General features: G+C 41.1%; 2 protein-coding genes across 8 annotated transcripts in view; one reads left to right on the top strand and one right to left on the bottom strand.

Moving 5' to 3' along the window:
- Positions 1-8,372, top strand: part of SLC16A12 (solute carrier family 16 member 12) — a 30,619-nt gene extending 22,247 nt beyond the window's left edge. For 5 of the 7 annotated variants that reach the window (XM_054163464.1, XM_054163467.1, XM_054163462.1 and 2 more), the window contains 5 exons: positions 809-912; positions 2,159-2,302; positions 4,494-5,085; positions 6,411-6,670; positions 7,807-8,372. In XM_054163464.1, the coding sequence (XP_054019439.1) occupies positions 809-912; positions 2,159-2,302; positions 4,494-5,085; positions 6,411-6,670; positions 7,807-8,069 (1,363 nt within the window). In that variant the 3' untranslated portion in view covers positions 8,070-8,372. Of the gene's footprint in view, positions 1-808; positions 915-2,158; positions 2,303-4,493; positions 5,086-6,410; positions 6,671-7,806 lie in introns of all 7 variants that reach the window. The other 2 variants (XM_054163461.1, XM_054163466.1) reach the window with 2 other exon arrangements.
- A 5,775-nt stretch (positions 8,373-14,147) lies between these two features.
- On the bottom strand, positions 14,148-17,781 carry LOC104297782 (interferon-induced protein with tetratricopeptide repeats 5). The gene is made up of 2 exons (XM_054163651.1): positions 17,657-17,781; positions 14,148-15,630 (listed from the first exon to the last, which is right to left on the bottom strand). The coding sequence occupies exons 1-2, from the start codon at positions 17,779-17,781 to the stop codon at positions 14,205-14,207; spliced, it is 1,551 nt and encodes a 516-aa protein (XP_054019626.1). The 3' UTR covers positions 14,148-14,204.
- Positions 17,782-18,191: the final 410 nt, after the last annotated feature.

Raw genomic sequence — 18,191 nt, forward strand, 5'->3', positions numbered from 1 at the left:
CTAAATTAAACAGGAGTGTCGATCTACTCGAGAGTAGGCAGGCTCTACAGAGAGATCTGGGCAGGTTAAATTGATGGGCTGAGATCAAGGGAATGAGGTTTAACAAGACCGAATGTCAGATCTGCACTTTGGTCACAACAAGCCCAAGCAACACTACAGGCTTGAGGAATAGAGGCTGGAACAGGCTGCCTGGAGAGGTTGTAGAGTCAACATCTCTGGAGGTGTTCAAGAACTGTGTGGATGTGGAGCTTCAGGATATAGTTTAGTGGTCATGGTAGTTAGGTTACAGTTGGACTTGATGATCTTTAAAGTCTTTAACAGCCTTTATGATTCTATGACTCAATTTCGTTTCAGTTAAAAATCATAAGTTATTAAAACCTAGCAACAGATACCACTGTGAAAAACATGGTATTATGATGTTCTGGAATAGCTATCTGTCTGAATTAGGTTCTACACCAGCCTAATTATCTAATCCCACTGTCAGGATAACAGTTGGACACAAATTTCAGTTGTGCCAGTGTAAAGCAAAGATTATTCTGTGACTGAATCACCCTAGCCTAGGTGCCTTACACAGAGCACTGTTGGAAATATTCAGCTTGCACACATCATTTCACATCCTCATGCACTAAGGTAGCCCATAATTTCCAATAACCTGTTAAAATTTAGGCAAACCATAGACTTGATTTTCCTGGAGGCTGGCAAAGACCTTCAAGTGGGTACTCTTTATACTTGAAGAGTGAGATCAGTGTTTTCTGCAAGGCAAATATCCCACATGCAACAGATTGGTGTTAAATGTTTTCTTTCCTAGGTGCATCTCCATTTTTTTTGTGGAGTTCCAGGCATACTTTGGGCAGGATTATGCCAGAACAGCTTGGATCCACTCCATTGTCGACTGTGCTACAATGCTCTGTGGTGTGTATTACCCTTTTAAAACTAATGTGGCTGCTTTTTCTTCAGCTCCATCTGGGTTTAACATGTTCACAAGTTTGTGAAGTCAGCTGGTAAAGATAGATACTGTGGGCTCTCTGGGGTATGGTATATCCAAAATGCAACCCTCAGCATAGCTAGACAGGAAGGGAGTGTCTTCATGCTATAGAAAAGAAGCAGAGCTTTGTTTTGTCAAATGATCTAAGTTTTGAGAAATGTATTTTTGTCAAGGTCTAGTGGGACAAGTTGTGCTTAAGAACTACTAACTAAGCACATATTTCTTTTGCCTTTTGATTGGAATCATATTTGAGATTTAGAATAGGATGTACCTCTAGCTTTCCAGTCAAGTCACAGTCATTCTCCTTTTATCAAATTTGTATGTTCTTTTCTTGAAAATTGAATGTTGATGAGAGCTACATGCATCAGTGCAGCAGCTGTACTGAAGTTCTCATGGGTTTATTTTAAAACTGTACAGCTAGGTGAAAACCCATTCCCTAATACTATGGAAGAGGGTTAGTCCATGAGAACTGCTGAACTACAGGGACACAGCTGTAATGGGACACAGCAACTATTCTGTGTTTGTCAGGTTATATCTTGGGGTTAAAAAAAAAAAAAAAAAGAGAGAGAGAAATAAAGATAACCTCGCCCTGGCATTGCAAGTATCAGGGAGGGAGAGGGCTGGTGATGACAACCCATGGTATAGGCAGAGTGATCTGGGAGCCATCAGCGCTGGAGAAGTGCAGAAGAGGGTTAACAACCATGGTAGCAACCCTGGAGATACTCCAAAAGATGTAAAACCTCTGCTGTTTGGGTCTGATGCAGAGCCCACAATGCCAGAGAGGAGCGAGGTAGGACATCTGAAATTACTGAGGGATAAAGTGCAAATTCTAGGTGGAGGAAGGTCTCACTGTTGCAAGCATGGAGTAACAAACAGTGTGGGCTGTCACTGTGTCCCCTCTTGACCCCCAAAACTGACCCATAATGACTTCAATCTGCAAAAATGGCTGCTGAGAAAGCAACTGTAAATTTCAGTTTTATACTGACTTTCAGGAAAATTACTTTCAGAAATATTTTGGTGCTCACATCATTGTGATAGGGTGGTTGTTGGAAGAACACTCTGTGTGGCTGTGATCACCTGCTTGCCTGCTGCTTCCATTTCCTTGTTGACTGTTGCAACAAACTGTATGTGAGGACCTGCTATTAACTATCAGCTTTATTTGTTTCTTTAAAGCTCCACTTGGGAGTTTAATCAGTAATCATGTCTCCTGCCAAGTTGGTATCATGCTAGGAGGCCTGCTTGCATCTGCTGGACTAATTTTGAGTTCATTCGCCACCAGCCTGGAACATCTCTACTTATCATTAGGAGTTCTTACAGGTAGGAGGCAATCAGCTCTCATTGCTCCTGCCAGGAAAACCACACAGGAATGTTACAAATTATGGTACTTCCAAGAGAGGTAGTCTGTTCTCCATGTCATATTGCCACCCCACTGGTCAATAGAGATACTCAGATCTGTTCCTTTCATTGTAACATACAGGCTTTGGCTGCCCCTAAGGTAGGAGTTGTAGTCTGCCCCCAAATATCTGCATATTAAAAATAAAATAAAATAGTTTTAATCAGAGTAAGTGGGCAGAGGAGCACTGGGTGAATACCTGGTACCTCAGCTGTGCACCTTATTTTTAGTTGCATTACATTCCGTTTAAACAGCAAACAAATTGCTGTCTGGTAGTGTTGCTGTAGCAGCTGCTCCATTTGTGTTCAGGTATGGGGGAAATTGCCTTTGCTCTGTCCTAATCTCCCCGTGTTTGCTGTGCACAGCAAAACTTGAGAAGTGCCCGTGGCCTCACTGACATTCCTTCCTCGCTAATACTGACCTGGTAGCCACGGTGATATAAGCCCTTGTACTTGGTCCCCTGCTATTTAGTAACAAGTTGGTGGAGTTAACTGCAGTTCACAGGCTGCCAACGGCTTATTTGTTTAAAAAAAAAAAATTTAAAAAATCCTTATTGTAGTGCTTGTCACTCCTGTATTACAATGTTAATCTTTGACAAATGTGTTCAGAACAAATAAAAAGGCTCCTTGTAGCTCAAGGGAGTGTGCCACATACCATGCTAATGCCACTGAGGCTTCCTTAGCGAGAACCACTGTGAATGATGAGATGGAAAAGCAGTAGCACTTTGTACATGGAGTTGTAAAGAGCCAGTTCTACAAGCAGCGAACTGCTAGTCTGTTGAGACTGATAAATGGAGATATGAACTGTTGGTAAACAGTAGAGGTAGTGCCCCAAACCAGAAAGGAGGTGGGAGCATAACTAGTAATGGTCTAAATCCATGAAAGCTGCAGGACTTGAAACTGTGAGGAGTGAGGCTGAGGTGAGATGGGGGAGCGGCAATAAGTAGCAGAGCTCCTTCTGAGCGATATGAAGATATTTGCAGTTCTACATTTCTCAGGACATTTATTGGCTTTTCTTAGTACCTATTTTCCTCTGCCAGCTCTAAAAATAATGGTATGTATGCCAAATAGAGCTTTTGAGTAATGATGGACTGCTTCTGTGGTTCTGCTGCCCACAATCCCAGCTCTCTGCCCCGGTTCTCCCCTCACCTCTTGAGGCATGCCAAAGCAGGGGCACCCACTGTCTGGAGTCCCTTTAATCCACTTACCCCCATCCTGGCAGGCTTATTGCTCGTTCTGCACAGTGCAGCCTTTGAGGAGGATGTGGAAAGCTGGTTACAATGTTGGGTAATTGCCTTCTCTATTGGCAAGTTCTGCCAAAGGGAGTGGGAACTGTTTTTCCTTCAGTGCAGGACATTCTCTGTATCAGCTAGTCAGGAGTTCATTTCTGCAGCAGATTCAGAAATATATGTTTTAGTGTTAGGCCAAGGATTTGATGATTAAAATCTGCTTTCTTGTTCTGTAGCAGAGACCAAAATCCTTTTCCCCATTCGAGAGGTGGATCTTATTTTTTTATTAGATTGGACATGACTTTACTTTCTGAGGCTTTTTCTTTGCTTGAAGACAGGGATTTAAAATAGTCAGGAATCCAAGCAGCTACTGCATGGAGTTTCTTTAGCTGACTAAAAAAGGTTTGTTGTAGAATATTAGTTACAAACCTTTTTGCACTGTGTTTCAAAGAGCTGGAAATTAATGTTCATGATTTCAAGTGACAGAAACACAAAGTAGTGCCTCATGAGGACAGTGTGTCCAGTTCCAGCTCTGCGCAGACCCTGGGGCAAGACCTCATCTTGCATCCAGGAGAGAGAGGCTGACACACCATTTCTCTCATGTTTGTTGATTTTTCTTGTTCCTAAGTGAACCTCATCACTTCTTTCTGAGCCATTGTACTGTGGATTAATGCTGATCCATTAGGTTTGTCAAGTCAATGATCTTAACAGTTAAAGAAAGGAGTCATCCTGGTTTCCCTTCACACTATGACTGGACTGTGTGATATAGAATCAGAAAAGGCTTCTTATTAATTAGTCCTGATGAAAATAGATTATTTGATGTAATGTAATGTGTTTCATATGTTATGCTTAGTGTTAAGCCATCCATGCTGTGCTTTCTGTTCCAGGACTTGGGTTTGCACTCTGTTATTCTCCAGCCATTGCGATGGTGGGCAAATATTTCAACAAAAGAAAAGCACTGGCATATGGAATAGCCATGTCAGGAAGTGGAATTGGTACCTTCATCCTGGCCCCTGTGGTCCAGCTTTTAATCGAGCAATTTTCCTGGCGCGGAGCTTTACTCATCCTGGGAGGTTTTGTTTTAAACCTCTGTGTCTGTGGTGCCTTGATGCGGCCAATTGCTCTAAAGGAGGACTGCAAAACTGCTCCCGAGTTTCTTGAACAGGATTATGTCCCCGAAGAGCAGAAACGAGACTTGAAGAGAATGTCCATCTGTTCACCTTTAATCAAAGTGTGGTCTCATGAATGTTTGTGCTACTGCTCAAGAAAGGAATATGACTTTTTACTGATGCCAGGTTTCATGGTGCTGGCAGCGTCGATTTTATTTATGGCATATGGCTGTAGCCCTCTTTTTGTCTATTTAGTGCCTTATGCTTTGAGTGTTGGAGTGAGTCATCACCAGGCTGCCTTTCTCATGTCCATACTTGGTGTCATAGACATCATTGGTAATGTCACCTTTGGATGGCTAACAGACAGAAGGTAATGGTTTATGGCTAAGCAAGGTTTAGGTTTAGGCTGGAGGTTAGGAGGAAGTTTTACACAGAGAGAGTGATTGCCCACTGGAATGGGCTGCCCGAGGAGGTGGTGGGGTCGCTGTTGCTGGGGGTGTTCAGGGCGAGGCTTGACAGGATGCTTGGTTGCATGGTTTAGTTGATTAGGTGGTGTTGGATGATAGGTTGGACACGATGATCTTGAAGGTCTCTTCCAACCTGGTCTGGTCTATTCTAGTCTAGTCTAGTCTAGTCTAGTCTAGTCTAGTCTAGTCTATTCTAAGTGTAAGCTCTATCTGATGAGAGGCTGGATGCAAGGGAGTTGCAATAGTTTTCTTGTAGGTTGTGTAACTTCAAAAAGAAAGAAAACAACACACTAACTTTCACAAATACCTACTATTTAATGGTTTTGTCTTTTCTGAATTTGTTAAATTCTGATGTTTTGGAGGGATTTTTTTTTTTTCCTGAGAAATTATGGGTTTGTGCAAAGCTTTTGCAGTTGACAGGAGGAATGTAACCCCCTGCCTGAGGTACATTGAGCATGATCCTCTGTACTTGTTTCCTCGAGCGTCTCTACTTCTTCTGCCTTTCCATTTTTTTTTTTTTTTTTTTTTTTTTTTGTGCTGCTAGGGTGGCACAGAAGTTATGGAAAAGGGTCAAGGTTTGCAAGGTTTGGGCCCAACACTCTCAGGCACATGCTCAGAAGAACTGACCAAAAATTGATACATGCTTTCCAGTACATGAGAACTTACAATGCTTTGGTGCATCATCTGTATCATCAGTAGAGACTGGCTAAATCAAGAAGTATTTTGATTCTAAGAGATACATTCTTTGTGTATATTTAATTTGTGGGGAAAATCAGTCATTGATGGGAGAAAGGGAATTGCTTTGCTCATGGTAACTCCAGTGTTTAAGGGCTGATAAAAAAGATCACAGCTAAAATAGGTATACTATAATACTTTTTGCATAATACTGGGAGCACCTTGCTGAACTGGGATGCAAAACACTGAAACTTCAGAAGACTGTAAAATTCTTGTAGTGGAGCAGCTTCCCTCAGTAGAGGCAGGCAGCATGTCAGACAGCATGAGCTACTGCTTACCAGCTGCTTTTGAAGCTGTAGGTGAGTAGCTTTCCCTAAGAGGGCTCATCAGAGTGGAGCTTTTCATCCTGAAGACTGTGTAAGAAAATGGACTAAAATTTGAACTGTGTAAGAGAGAGCAAGAGAGAGAGAGACTGAAGTGCTTCTTGTTGGTGCATAAAAGGAGATGCTGTGTCCAGTGATAATCTCTTTCTTTTCCATTTTGAAATTTGCAGGTGTCTGAAGAAGCATCGGCACTTTTGCTACCTCTTTGCTGTGGGAATGGATGGCCTTTGTTGTCTTTTCCTGCCAGTTCTCCAAAACTTCCCTTTGCTTGTGCCTTTCTCATTTACCTTTGGCTACTTCGATGGAGCCTATGTAACACTGATCCCTGTTGTGACAGCAGACGTAGTTGGAACTTCTTCCTTATCATCAGCACTAGGTGTTGTGTATTTTCTGCATGCCATACCATATCTAGTGAGCCCACCTGTTGCAGGTCAGTTCACAAATTATTTTCCTATAATCTTATCACTATTTCAGACTTACCTGAGGGTGTGATGTAAAAAGAGAGGAAGAACAGCAAATGCACACTAAATGGAGGTATCCCCAGGCAGTGAATCTTCATGAAACTTCACATGCTACTTAAGCTCTGTCTCAATGGGATGATTTCTACATAGAGAGTAGCTGAAATTTTAAAAACAAAACAAAACAAACAAAACCACATAAAAACCAACCAAACCAACCAAGCAAACTAGTATGAAACACCTGGAGCTTCTAAGAGCTGTTACATCATGACTTCGTGTAGTTCAGAACTGTGCAAGTAGAAAGAACAGAAGATTCCACTGTGAAATTACATGATTTTGGAAATGCAACCTAAAGGGAGTTTCATTCCAAAGTTTGGTCTTTTTTGTGTGGAGGACTTGAGCTGCTTCTCTCCAAGCTGCTTTGAAGGGGTGGGCGAGTCAGCTTCATTACTATTTGGTCACAAGCTTATCACTGTAATATCTATCATTTTCCCCATTGGTTCCATTATGGCAAAGTAAGGATGAGAGCTGTACTTTCACTACTCTTTAGAAAGAATTTGACATGCCTTTTAGTACTATAATATGTATGTGTGTATGTCTTGCATATTTTGTCTGCTGTTCACATAATGTCCCAATTAATCTCTGCTCATGAAGCTATTAATTTGACTTTTCATAGCAAAGAATATAACAAAATGGAGTTATTTTTAGGGATGCAGGAATGTAGGGCATAAGTCACTAGATATTTCTGTTTGAGGGTCTCATGCACACAATATTTAATCCCAAGGCTTTTGAAGCTTGTCTAAAGACTGCCAGTTAAATCCATACTGTTGAGAGATGTTTATTTGGTCTTGTGGTGACGACTGTTGTGCCTTTTCTCATGGGTCTGACCTCTAAAGAGAAGCCTATAAAAAAGACCTTACCTGCCTGATGAGGACAAATCCATTCCTGTCCCAGGAGGCAAAAGCATGGAACTGTAAACCCACATTGTTTGATTGTATTTATATGTGGTAATTCCAGAAGTTTATAAAACTCCCTTTGATCATACCATTTCTAAAGTACTAGAATTTTGGTGGGCATTTAAAAAAAATCATGATTTGTTTTCCTACAGGTTGGCTTGTGGACACAACTGGCAGCTATACTGCGTCATTTCTCCTGTGTGGATTTTCTATGATATTTAGTTCAATGTTATTGTGCTTTGCAAGACTAGCAAAGAAAATCAAAAGAATGCATTTGAGGTCACTCACCAATGATATTGGCACCAAACAGCACATCTGGACAAATGGAGCAATAGCTTATTCTGTCACAGCAGAATTAGATCAAAAGGATGGTGAATTTTTGGCTGCGGATACAAACAGCTATGGCAACAGATGACAAGTGCTGCAAGATTCAGTGGTGCACAGCCACCACAGAGACAGAGGTGGTTCTGTAGCACTAGGCTGTTCAAGATACTCCTCCTGTGAAACAAGGCATCTTTCAATTAGATTTTTCTATTGTGTTTTAGTTGGCTAAAGTCTACATAGAGCAACAGTAAGAATAAGTTAATGCAATGCTATAAGAAAGCTAGACTGAAAATAAGCACAGTTTCTAGGTACAAATGTTCACAGATTTATTTCAAATGCATTATATTGACTCCACAGGTAATCTCAAATATGCCAATTGGCAATAATAATTAAAAAAAAACTGTAATCAGTCACCCAAACTGAACAATAAAGTTGAAATTATTTCAGAAGTAGTTTTAATGATGTAAGTTTTTTGCTTTTCTGGTCTGTTATGTTTCAAGGGACCAATAATACACACCACCAAAATACCTCCACATTCATCAATCTGCATTGAACAGCAAAATTTTGAGGCACTTGCTGCATTTTTTTCCTGGATTTCATTAAAGCTTGAATTTCTAAACATTGACATTCCAGCTGAACCTTGTCTGGGAGGGAGAAGTGGTACCATGGCTCTTCTGCTCTCTGAAGAGGAGTAAATTTACGCCAGGTTTCCTGCTTTAGCTCCGATAGTTGGAAGAAGCCCAAAGGTAGCCCAGGAGACCAGGGGAAAAGCTCACAGTTTTTTTCCAAACACAAAGCCTCTTCCTCCTGTAAAATCAGCAGCTGTTGAAGAAATTTAGAGTTCATGCAAGCAGATGACTGAGAAACTGCCCACTCCGCAGGCTATTAATAATGAGGATGTTGGCAGACAAAGGTGCTTCCGTGTATTCCAGTGGCAAGCCTAGCTCTTCTTGGACCCGGACTGTATCTTCAGATGGTACAAATTACTCATTTGTGCTAACTGAAATGCTGATCAAGTCACTTGTCCTGGGTGGCCAGAACACAAGAGCTACAGTTTGCCGATGGTTTCCTGCTACTTGTGTGAGGAATGTAATAGAGCTGGCTGCTTCACAGGAGCTGTAGACTTAACGTAGCTCATGGGGTAAATTACTGATGTGATGATTTAGTAAACAATGGGATATTTCTACATTTCCAGAGTGAAACTGTTGTCCAAAGTGCAGGAACTTCACATTCTGCAAAGCAAATAATTTCTTGTGTTTTGATGCCACATACAGTTGCATTGTGTTCACTAGCAAATTGATCAAGTATTTTTTTTATCCATGCTGAACTAGCAGTTTTTGTTAATAATTTGCAGTGTATTAAGTGGTTGCTCATGGTGTCCTATTCCACTCTGTGCTTTGGAAGGGAACTGATGTTTGCCAATTTGATTTAGATCAAGCATACACCCATTGGGTTATAATGTCTTGTTTCATCTGCATATACGAATAGTATGTATATCGAGTAGTTTTATTTTTCATGCATACTTCAAATGTAGCATATTAAAATTGTTTGACTTAATTTGTCTGTGCTCAAACAAAAAGGAAACCTTTCTCACTGTGCTTCTTTAGAAATGTGGTCAGAGACAGTAGCATTGATCTATATGCAAAAAACTGCTTAAAACAAATGACATAACCTTTTTTCCCCAGCTCTGAATGGCAATTAAGTCGTGGGCTCTCATTTTGGTTTTAACCAGTGTTCATAAAGAGAAGACAAAAATTATCCACAAGTATTTTGCAATGAATTAGGAAAAATAGGCACATTTGCAAAAAAAAAAAAAGTAGTGAAGATATGGTTTTAGATCTTAATGCAAAATTTTAATATATAAAAATGGGGAAGAGTGTGGCCTACAAAGAACATAATCTATTTCCAACAAGTTACTACTGTCTTTTACTTTGCAAATATTTAATTACTTTGTTTACCACACCATAACACGTCAGCAGTTTTTCATGCCAGAACTGCATATTGCAAAAGCATTATTGCAATAACACAATATGCATTTTTGTCCTAGTAAACAGTACTGTGTAATACATTTCCAGCTTTTAAAAGACTATTTTACTTTAAAAATTTATTCAAACTTCCCCCCCGCCCCCCCGCCCATAGGCTATTCCATTTATGTGTTTAAGGCATGATTTCTTGGTTTAAATAACTAATTTAGCAGAAAACATTCAACTTATTTTTTTATACACAGACTTTTTGTAGAAAATGGTAGAAGTATTTCAGGGTAACACTCTTTCTGCTCTGACTTAAGCCAGTGGACAAAAGGTTATATACCAGAATGACTCTGTCATGATTCTCCCCACTGAGAAATAGAGGAAGCGTAACAAGAAATCATAGAATCACCAAGGTTGGAAGAGACCTCAAAGATCATCAAGTCCAACCTGTCGCCACAGACCCCATGACTAAACCATGGCACCAAATGACCTGTGAGCGGAAGAAACGGGAATATAATCCAGGTTTGCAAAGCCAAAATTCTACCCTGTGGTCTATATAACCCAAACTCAACAGCTCATCTTCATTCTACCATGTAAAATATTTTAGGCAGTGTGTTGCTGGAGTATGTGGATTATATAGAGTTTTAAAAGAATAGAATAGAATAGAATAGAATAGAATAGAATAGAATAGAATAGAATAGACCAGGTTGGAAGAGACCTTCAAGATCATCGTGTCCAATTGCTCATTGTATCTGAAATGTGGGATTTTTTGTTTGTTTGTTTCAGAGATTGTAATATCAGACTGCTCTCTACAGAGGGTGTTTCCTGGCATGGCATGGTGAAGCAGTAGGCAGAGATACCTGGGCTAGCTGTGAACAATTTCTCTGGCAATCACTGCATGTTCTTACCAGCCCCTGTTGAGCACAGATGGATGTGAGCTTGAATGGAGCACTGCACCACTGAGCCTGTCTGGTTTCCCAGAACATTATGGTTTGGGGTCACATCTGTCCAAGGCAGAAACACACAGATCCTACCTCAGGTGAATCCTGCCTGGGATAACATTCCATTTCATGAAGTGATCAAGAATTTAGTCTAAAGAAGTTAAATGGCTTACAACTGCTGAAGTTATTCCTTCTATTTACACCCCATGAAGTTCAAAATGGGGAAATCATCATTATTTTGGAATTTCTTATTTTTTATCATTTTTTATCATCTTCGGACCATTTAATAAATTGTTCCCTGAAAAGTTGTGTTAAAATGACATTGGAAAATTCAAGTGCCTTCTGCTAAAGAACAACCCTGTCTTAGAGAAGAAAGAAGAGAAGAGAAGAGAGAAGAGAAGAGAGAAGAGAAGAGAGAAGAGAGAAGAGAGAAGAGAAGAGAAGAGAAGAGAAGAGAAGAGAAATGACAAGGGAGGAAGAAGAAGGCAAAAAACCCCAAACAAACAACAAAACCAACCAACCAAACCCTAAAGGCTGAAACATTTCTGCCAGCTTGGATGATAATTTCTTTCCTGAGAAACACAGGTTGTCTCTGCTTATATAGTGCAAATATATTTTACATTGCCACAACAGTTCCTTGTTTGCTTTCTAAAATGTAACAAATGTGTGCGAGAATGGAATGCTCATTAGGTTTTGCTGTAACAGTGCTTCAGGGTCAGAACAATGGATTCTTTAGCACGGATTGCCTCAATAAATAATACCCTCTCCTAAGTAACTATTCTGGTGTATTCCAGTAGTTTACTATACCATTTAGAAGGTGCTTTGGATTTATCAATGAATACTTATTGCAGGGTTATCTTCACTCCTTTTTTTGCTGCACTGCTAGCATAGGCTCCACTGATGTCTTCATATTTGGGTGTGAACTGAGAGGTGTTTGGCTTACTGCATTGTTCTGGTCTTGCCAACTGGGCACTGCAAAATATACTTTCTGTTTGTCCACCTTGTGAAGCTGAAGCTCAGGCGTTCCATATGTCGCCAAGCCAGGCAGTGCAGCAGCACCACCCTGTGGGAAATAACATTTTTCCTTACAAGGCAACTACGTAAGAACTAGAAGGCAGCGCTAGCACGGAGCAGTGCCGGGTAGTTCTGGCATCCCGAACAGTCCTCCAGACCCCGAAGGAGGCAAGACACAATGTACGGATTTCTTGCATCACCTGCCTTTTTTTTTTTTTTTTTTTTTTCCCCCCCCCGTGGAGAAGATTGAATCTTCATAAAATTTTGGGCTCACATTTTTCTCAAAATACATTTATTACTTCTTATTTCTGCAAGGTTAATTTTCCAGCAGAGAGGCAGGAGAGGGCCTGGTGGCAGAGTGTGGATGGCACCATGGATGTGCCACGACAGCTTTGGGAACCTGCACCGCCCCTTCCTCGAATTCTTTCCTACTGCACTCATGCCCTCAGGAGGGTGTGGATGGCAACAATTCTGATGATGGAAGTCTCAAGGCTGATAAAGGCAGTGAGGTTGCCTTTACACACATAGCTGAGCACAACAACAGAGGTAATCACTAGTTCCTGACCCTGCTGTTCCTACCAGCTTCCAGGAATGATGTCAGTTCTACTTACGGTTCTCCCTGTTCTCCTCCCTTCCTGTTCTTTCCTCTGCTTTCTCTTTGCAAGAGGGAAGATGGCAGATGACTGGAAAACAAGGACTTGTTTAGCCTCATCCCTTTCTTAGGAAGAAGATGTGATTGTATTATATATACTGTTAAGTTTGTGATCACTTCTGCTTGTATTATGAGAGCTTTGGGGAAGAGCTGAGAGAGGAGAGGTTTCTTGATGCTTAATGATTTGGCATCATAGTTTATGCCCCTTTGGGCCTGTCACCCTGTCTGTATATGGAACTGATGTGCAGGGCAAGGATGCTCCAGGATGTCTGTAAACAAAAGTGCACATCCTTTGTGATTGGCTCTGTCACCAGTTTGCCTCATTCCATGCTACTGGCTAGGGCTCAGAAGTAGTTTGGAAGCACAGCATTAGTTTTCCCTGAGCATCATATAATCTATTATACCAAGGTACAATAGCATGGAATTAGGCCAGCCTATTGTAACTACTAACTTTGAGTACCTGAAGAAATTAATCTCCTCACCCCTTTTCTCTGTCCTTTGAGCCATTTCTTCCATTCACATAGACTGAGGGTACCCACCCCTTTTCCCACATGCCCCTAGTGTTCTCCTGCAACTCATGTGCTCATGCAACTCTTTGCTCTACCTGTGCTCTGCCCTCCATGCACAGTTCAGTACATTGCTTGTGTGTGTTTTTTATCCTTGGCTTCACAAACATGGGCACAGATAGCCATATCTTTGGCATCTCGAAGACTGCCTTCCTTCCTCAGTGGCTCCTGAGTGTGGTTTGAGGTAAACTAGTTGGATATCGTTTGGGGCACAGCTCAGTCCTTTGGTGCAACACCTCTGAAGCCAGCTTTGCTGAGAGTTTGGGAAAATAAATGGGGCCACTGATATCCTGCCAAAACTTTATCCCTACTACTTTTTCAAATGGTCATTTCCCTTTCTTTCATCCACTAGCACAAGGACTGGTGAGCAGAGAAATACCAGAACCAACAATTGATGGGTGCAATGCCCTTTATTAGTTCACAACATTTATTCTGTAAGCTTTCCAGTGAGAGAGCCAAACAGTGGTTACTTTTCAAAGTTAAACAACATACAAGGTAGTAAACAACAAGTCCTTCACAAAACTTTTTTTTAGCATTATTTAAATGAAAATCTGAAAAAGCAGCAGGAATTCCATTTGTGTATAATCACGCCTTTCAAGTGGATAGACGAAATACTACAATGTGATTTCCTCAGATTTTTCTCAGTAGAAGATATGATCTGATTTCACAGAATCACAGAACGTTAGGGGTTGGAAAGATCATGCAGTCCAACACCCCTCTCAGCACAGGATCATCTAAAGTAGGTCCCACAGGAACACGTCCAGGTGGGTTTTCAGTGTTTCCTGAGGAGACTCCACAACTTCTCTGGGCAGCCCATTAGAGTGTTTTGTCACCCTCACAGTGAAAAAAAGCTTTTCTTTATATTCACAACTTAGAAGTGTTCTACAGATAACCACTTAAACACAACCTTTATACCAGTGCTAGCATTGAAGATTAAGATACCTGAGCAATTATTCAGGCTTTCTGTTGGTGAACGGACAGATGAACAATCACCACATGCAAAATGAAAAGGTTTTGCGTGTTTGTTTTGGTGTCCTGGGTTGTGGTGTTGGGATTTTTTAAGTATGAAGGATTTGGGTAGCTTTAGTTTGAGATGGAAAGTCGTAGCTCACATAAGGCACTCAAATAGTCTTCATTGTCAGGATGCAATGCAAGTGCTTCTTCATAGCGCTTGATTGCTTGATGTTTCTCACCACTTAGATTATGAACAAGTCCAAGTCTGCCAAAATCTGCTGCATCTCTTGAACCTCTCTGAATTCTCTTCTCCAACAATTTCTCAAGAACATTTTTGCACTTACTGGAGTAAAAAGAATCTTCTTTAATTTTCAGCACATCTATGTAATGCTCAATGGCTTCAGATTCTTTTTTCACATGAAAGAGCTTAAAGTTGCCATAACAGTAGTAGAATTGTTGTTTATCATTATTGGATAGATTATTTACCTGAAATGCTTTCTGAAAAGTGTCTTCTGCTTCTTTATACCTTTTTCCTTCTGCATACATGTTTGCCAGGTCCATATATGAATGAAAAAATGTTGTCTTTTTGTCTATTGCACTTTTAAAATGAAAAATGCAAAGTTCGATGAGTCTATCCACTTGCTCTTGAGGTGGGTGTATTTCAGCCTTTTTCAGTTGAATCAACTCTGATCTGTAGCAGAGTCCTAGCTGGTGAAGCAAAGTGGCAGAATTTGGTGTCACTGTTAAGGCCTTCTTCAAAATCTTCACTGCTTTGTCCAATTCTCCTTTCCTTCTGTAAAATTTGGCAGCATATCGCAGGACATCAGGATGATCAGGAGTTTTCTTCATTGCTTCTTCAATGTATCTCTCCCCTTCATCAGTTTGCCTTAAGTCCTGAAGTTTTACTGCAAGTAATGCCACAACAGAAGTATTCTCTGGATCCAGTTCTACTGCACGCTTCAGGAGCTCCAGGGACTGTCTTTGACTCTTAAAATGATATTGCAAACGATACATCGCTATTGCATAGCCAGCATTAAATTCTGGATTGTTTGGTTCATTCTGCAGAGCATTTTCAAAGCAAATCTTTGCTCTCTCATAGTGTTTTTCCCCAAATTTTATTAGTGCCCATCCTTCCTCAGCATAGATCTCAGGAAGCTGAGCTTTCCAATGAGGAGTACTTGAAAGCTTTTTGCAGCTGTTTTCCACTTTGCTTACGTAAGTTTGAGCTTCTTCATATCTCTCCATGTGGTAATAGATCCAGGCATAGTTCCCCCAGGTTACAAGACTTCTCCTGGCAATTTCATCTGGATGATATTTTTTAACTTCTTCTTCAGCTTTTTGGAGAGTTCTCAGGGCTTCCTCATTTGAATTCTTTAGGTGGCATACATAGGATAGTAGATTATAACTTCTGATCCTGGCTTTTATTAAAAACTCAATCTGATAGCCTATTTTCTCCTCTAGGTCATTGAGATCCACATCATCCTTCAGCAAAGGCCATGTAAAATAACATTCTAGCTGCTGCAGGGCACTCCTCAAGGAATTATTTGAAACAGTACTGAAAAAAAAAGAATAAAAAACCCCCCATAAACTTACTTACACTCCATTCGATTTTTGCTTCTCTTGTTTTTAAACTAGGCATGATGTATCTCAAAACCAGACAATACTTTAGCAGGTGCCACTAGTAAACAATACTTCAAACAAGCCCAAGCCGTAGGAAGACAGGTCTAAAGAGCTGAAAGGTTATTTGAGTAATTCTCCTTGCCAGTGCGTAAGAGTACCTCTTACACAGAGATAGTGTTCTGGATGTCAAAGAGGAGAATGTAGTCTCTATGGTAAAGCTGGCTGGGTCTGAGGAACATTTCCTATGCTGGTAACAATTGCTGAAGCCTACTCAAAACAGGTAATCCAATAGAAAACTTTCTCAGATCAAACTGGTATTTATAAATGTCGTTCATGCATATGTTGTTTTACAGACTTCTTTGCCTTTCTCAAATAATCTCCTCTGCCTAACTAGCATTTTTGATTGGTATTAGTAACAGTTCCCAATTAGAAGGCCTCATGTGAGGCAATTACAGTTCATCTGAGTTGAAAAGGAACAGAGAATAAGTTTGTTATGCTATCTTGTTAGAAACCTTAGGCTGCAAATACCACAGAACAGACACTGGCTCCCAAATCAGCAGACTGCAGGAATAGCTGGAAGCATTTAAGCAGTACCATTAAATTAAAGTGTGTATTGCTTCTTATTGCCTCAACTGGGAACCATAAAAGTGTCATGGTTGCAAACAACAGTGGAGAGTAATTAATGAAAAGGCATTTTTTTGGGAAATGAATTTTCATGAATGTCACAGACTTGTGATGCAAATGAAACACAATTTAGCTTAGTTCAACATGAAGCCAGTAAACGCAATTTACTTGTTTACAACTCTAGTTGTGTGTGCACGTATGCATGTGCCGCTGTGCACATGTGATGGTCTCCAGAAAATGCACCCCAGAACCTGCTTGCTGGTCCTTGCAGTTGTCAAAATGGGAAAGTAAATTCTCAAATGCATCACTGTCAGTCACCCATTGGCTGGACACCAGCTACAGTAGCAACCTGGATTTCATCCCTGAACTGCATGCACATAGTTTTTCTGTCAGTTCCATGCACAGGGACTGACCCCTGCCAGAGAAGCAGTAACATTACAATATTCAGTACCATCCTTATTCTCTTTTGATTCTTCCAGTAAATATTCTGTAATATTTTCTGCTGTTTCAACCCTGAAAGTCCCTTACTGATTACATTTATATAAATAATAAGCATTTTTTTCCCATGGCATAGCAAAAAAAGCAACTTTCAGAAGGTAGCTTGCATACTCACCTCATGGTTTTCCTTCTCTAGTCACTTGGCTTCATGTAGTTTCAAAACCAAACTAGTGGTGCTGCTGTGAGGACATCCCTTTTATGTGTTCCTGTTATTAGTTAATCCGTGGGTAATTAACAGGGAAACAGAAAGTGAAACTTGTGTCTGAATCTCGAACAGCTGCTCATAGGAAACAGAAACTGAGGAGTCTTTAAAAGCACACAACTGTAAGAAATGGGATCCAAGAATGCAAAGGGTGCCATAGTGCCACTTGTATCAAGTGTACCTGTGTATCAGGAAAGGGAGATACTATGAGAACATAATTTTTTCAATTAAAATCTTAATGCTTTCTAAATAATGAGAAGTATTTTTTGTTCTTGACACACCTCTTCTACCATTATGTATATCAGGTTTCTGTATTAGTCTGCAGGTATTGCTATGGACCTGGACCTAGTAACATGAGTATTTACATTATAGGATTGAATTTCATTCAAGTTTCTGTAAACCTGGTCTCACATTCCCTGACCACAGGCACGCTTTTCTGAGAAATTACAGATATGCAGTGCAGTGCCAATTAATTGCCTCAGAGCATGAAGATAAAACTGTGCTAAAAGTGTGTGCTTGTATGTAATTTAATCCTGTTTGTATTACATAGATTTATACTATTCTCAAAGGCAATGAATAAATGATCTATTTGTGTAAGAATAATAGTGATCGCTGACAACGCTTTATAGTGCTATACAAAGGTCGAGGTCTTCCCGACGTGCAGGTGTGTAGTGCATTGGCAAGGCTTCCCCCAAGGATGCTCCAGCTACGGGAAGGCGGCGCGGTGGACAAGGCTTCATCCCCTCCTTGCTGCTGACCCATTCCCCCTGGAGACTGCTGCGGCTCTGGGGTGGGATCAGGTCAGAAAATAAACACATCCTCGCAGGGAGGCACTTAGATAGTTTCTGGAGACATCGGATGAGGCACAGATGCAGGAGACGAGGAGGGCTGAAAGAGTTCTGAAAGTGGAGTCTGCGGGGCGGGGGGGGGCGGGGGGGGGGGGGCGGGCGGACATTGTTGACAAACGCTGAATCACACCGGCTCAGGCAGTCCAAGGCCGCGCACCCTCGCCTCGTCGCCGAGCGATGGAGGCCAGTGGCACAGTGGCAGCAGTGGGCCGCGGGTTGCGCGAGGATCGGTGGGCTCGACCCCGGGGCAAGCTCCCGCCCTGCGGAGCCCGGTGGGGGTGGGCCTGGCGGTTTTTGCCACCGCCCATAGGCCGCGCCGCATGA

The sequence above is a fragment of the Dryobates pubescens genome, chromosome 8, assembly GCF_014839835.1.
Source record: "Dryobates pubescens isolate bDryPub1 chromosome 8, bDryPub1.pri, whole genome shotgun sequence".
Taxonomy (NCBI): domain Eukaryota; kingdom Metazoa; phylum Chordata; class Aves; order Piciformes; family Picidae; genus Dryobates; species Dryobates pubescens.

Excerpts from the sequence above, each read along its gene's own strand:
- LOC104297782 (XM_054163651.1), bottom strand. The coding sequence starts at position 17,781 with ATGGGTCAGCAGCAAGGAGGGGATGAAGCCTTGTCCACCGCGCCGCCT. Across the intron at positions 15,631-17,656 it reads TCGGGAAGACCTCGACCTTT|TACTGTTTCAAATAATTCCT; the intron begins GTATAGCACTAT and ends TTTTTTTTTCAG.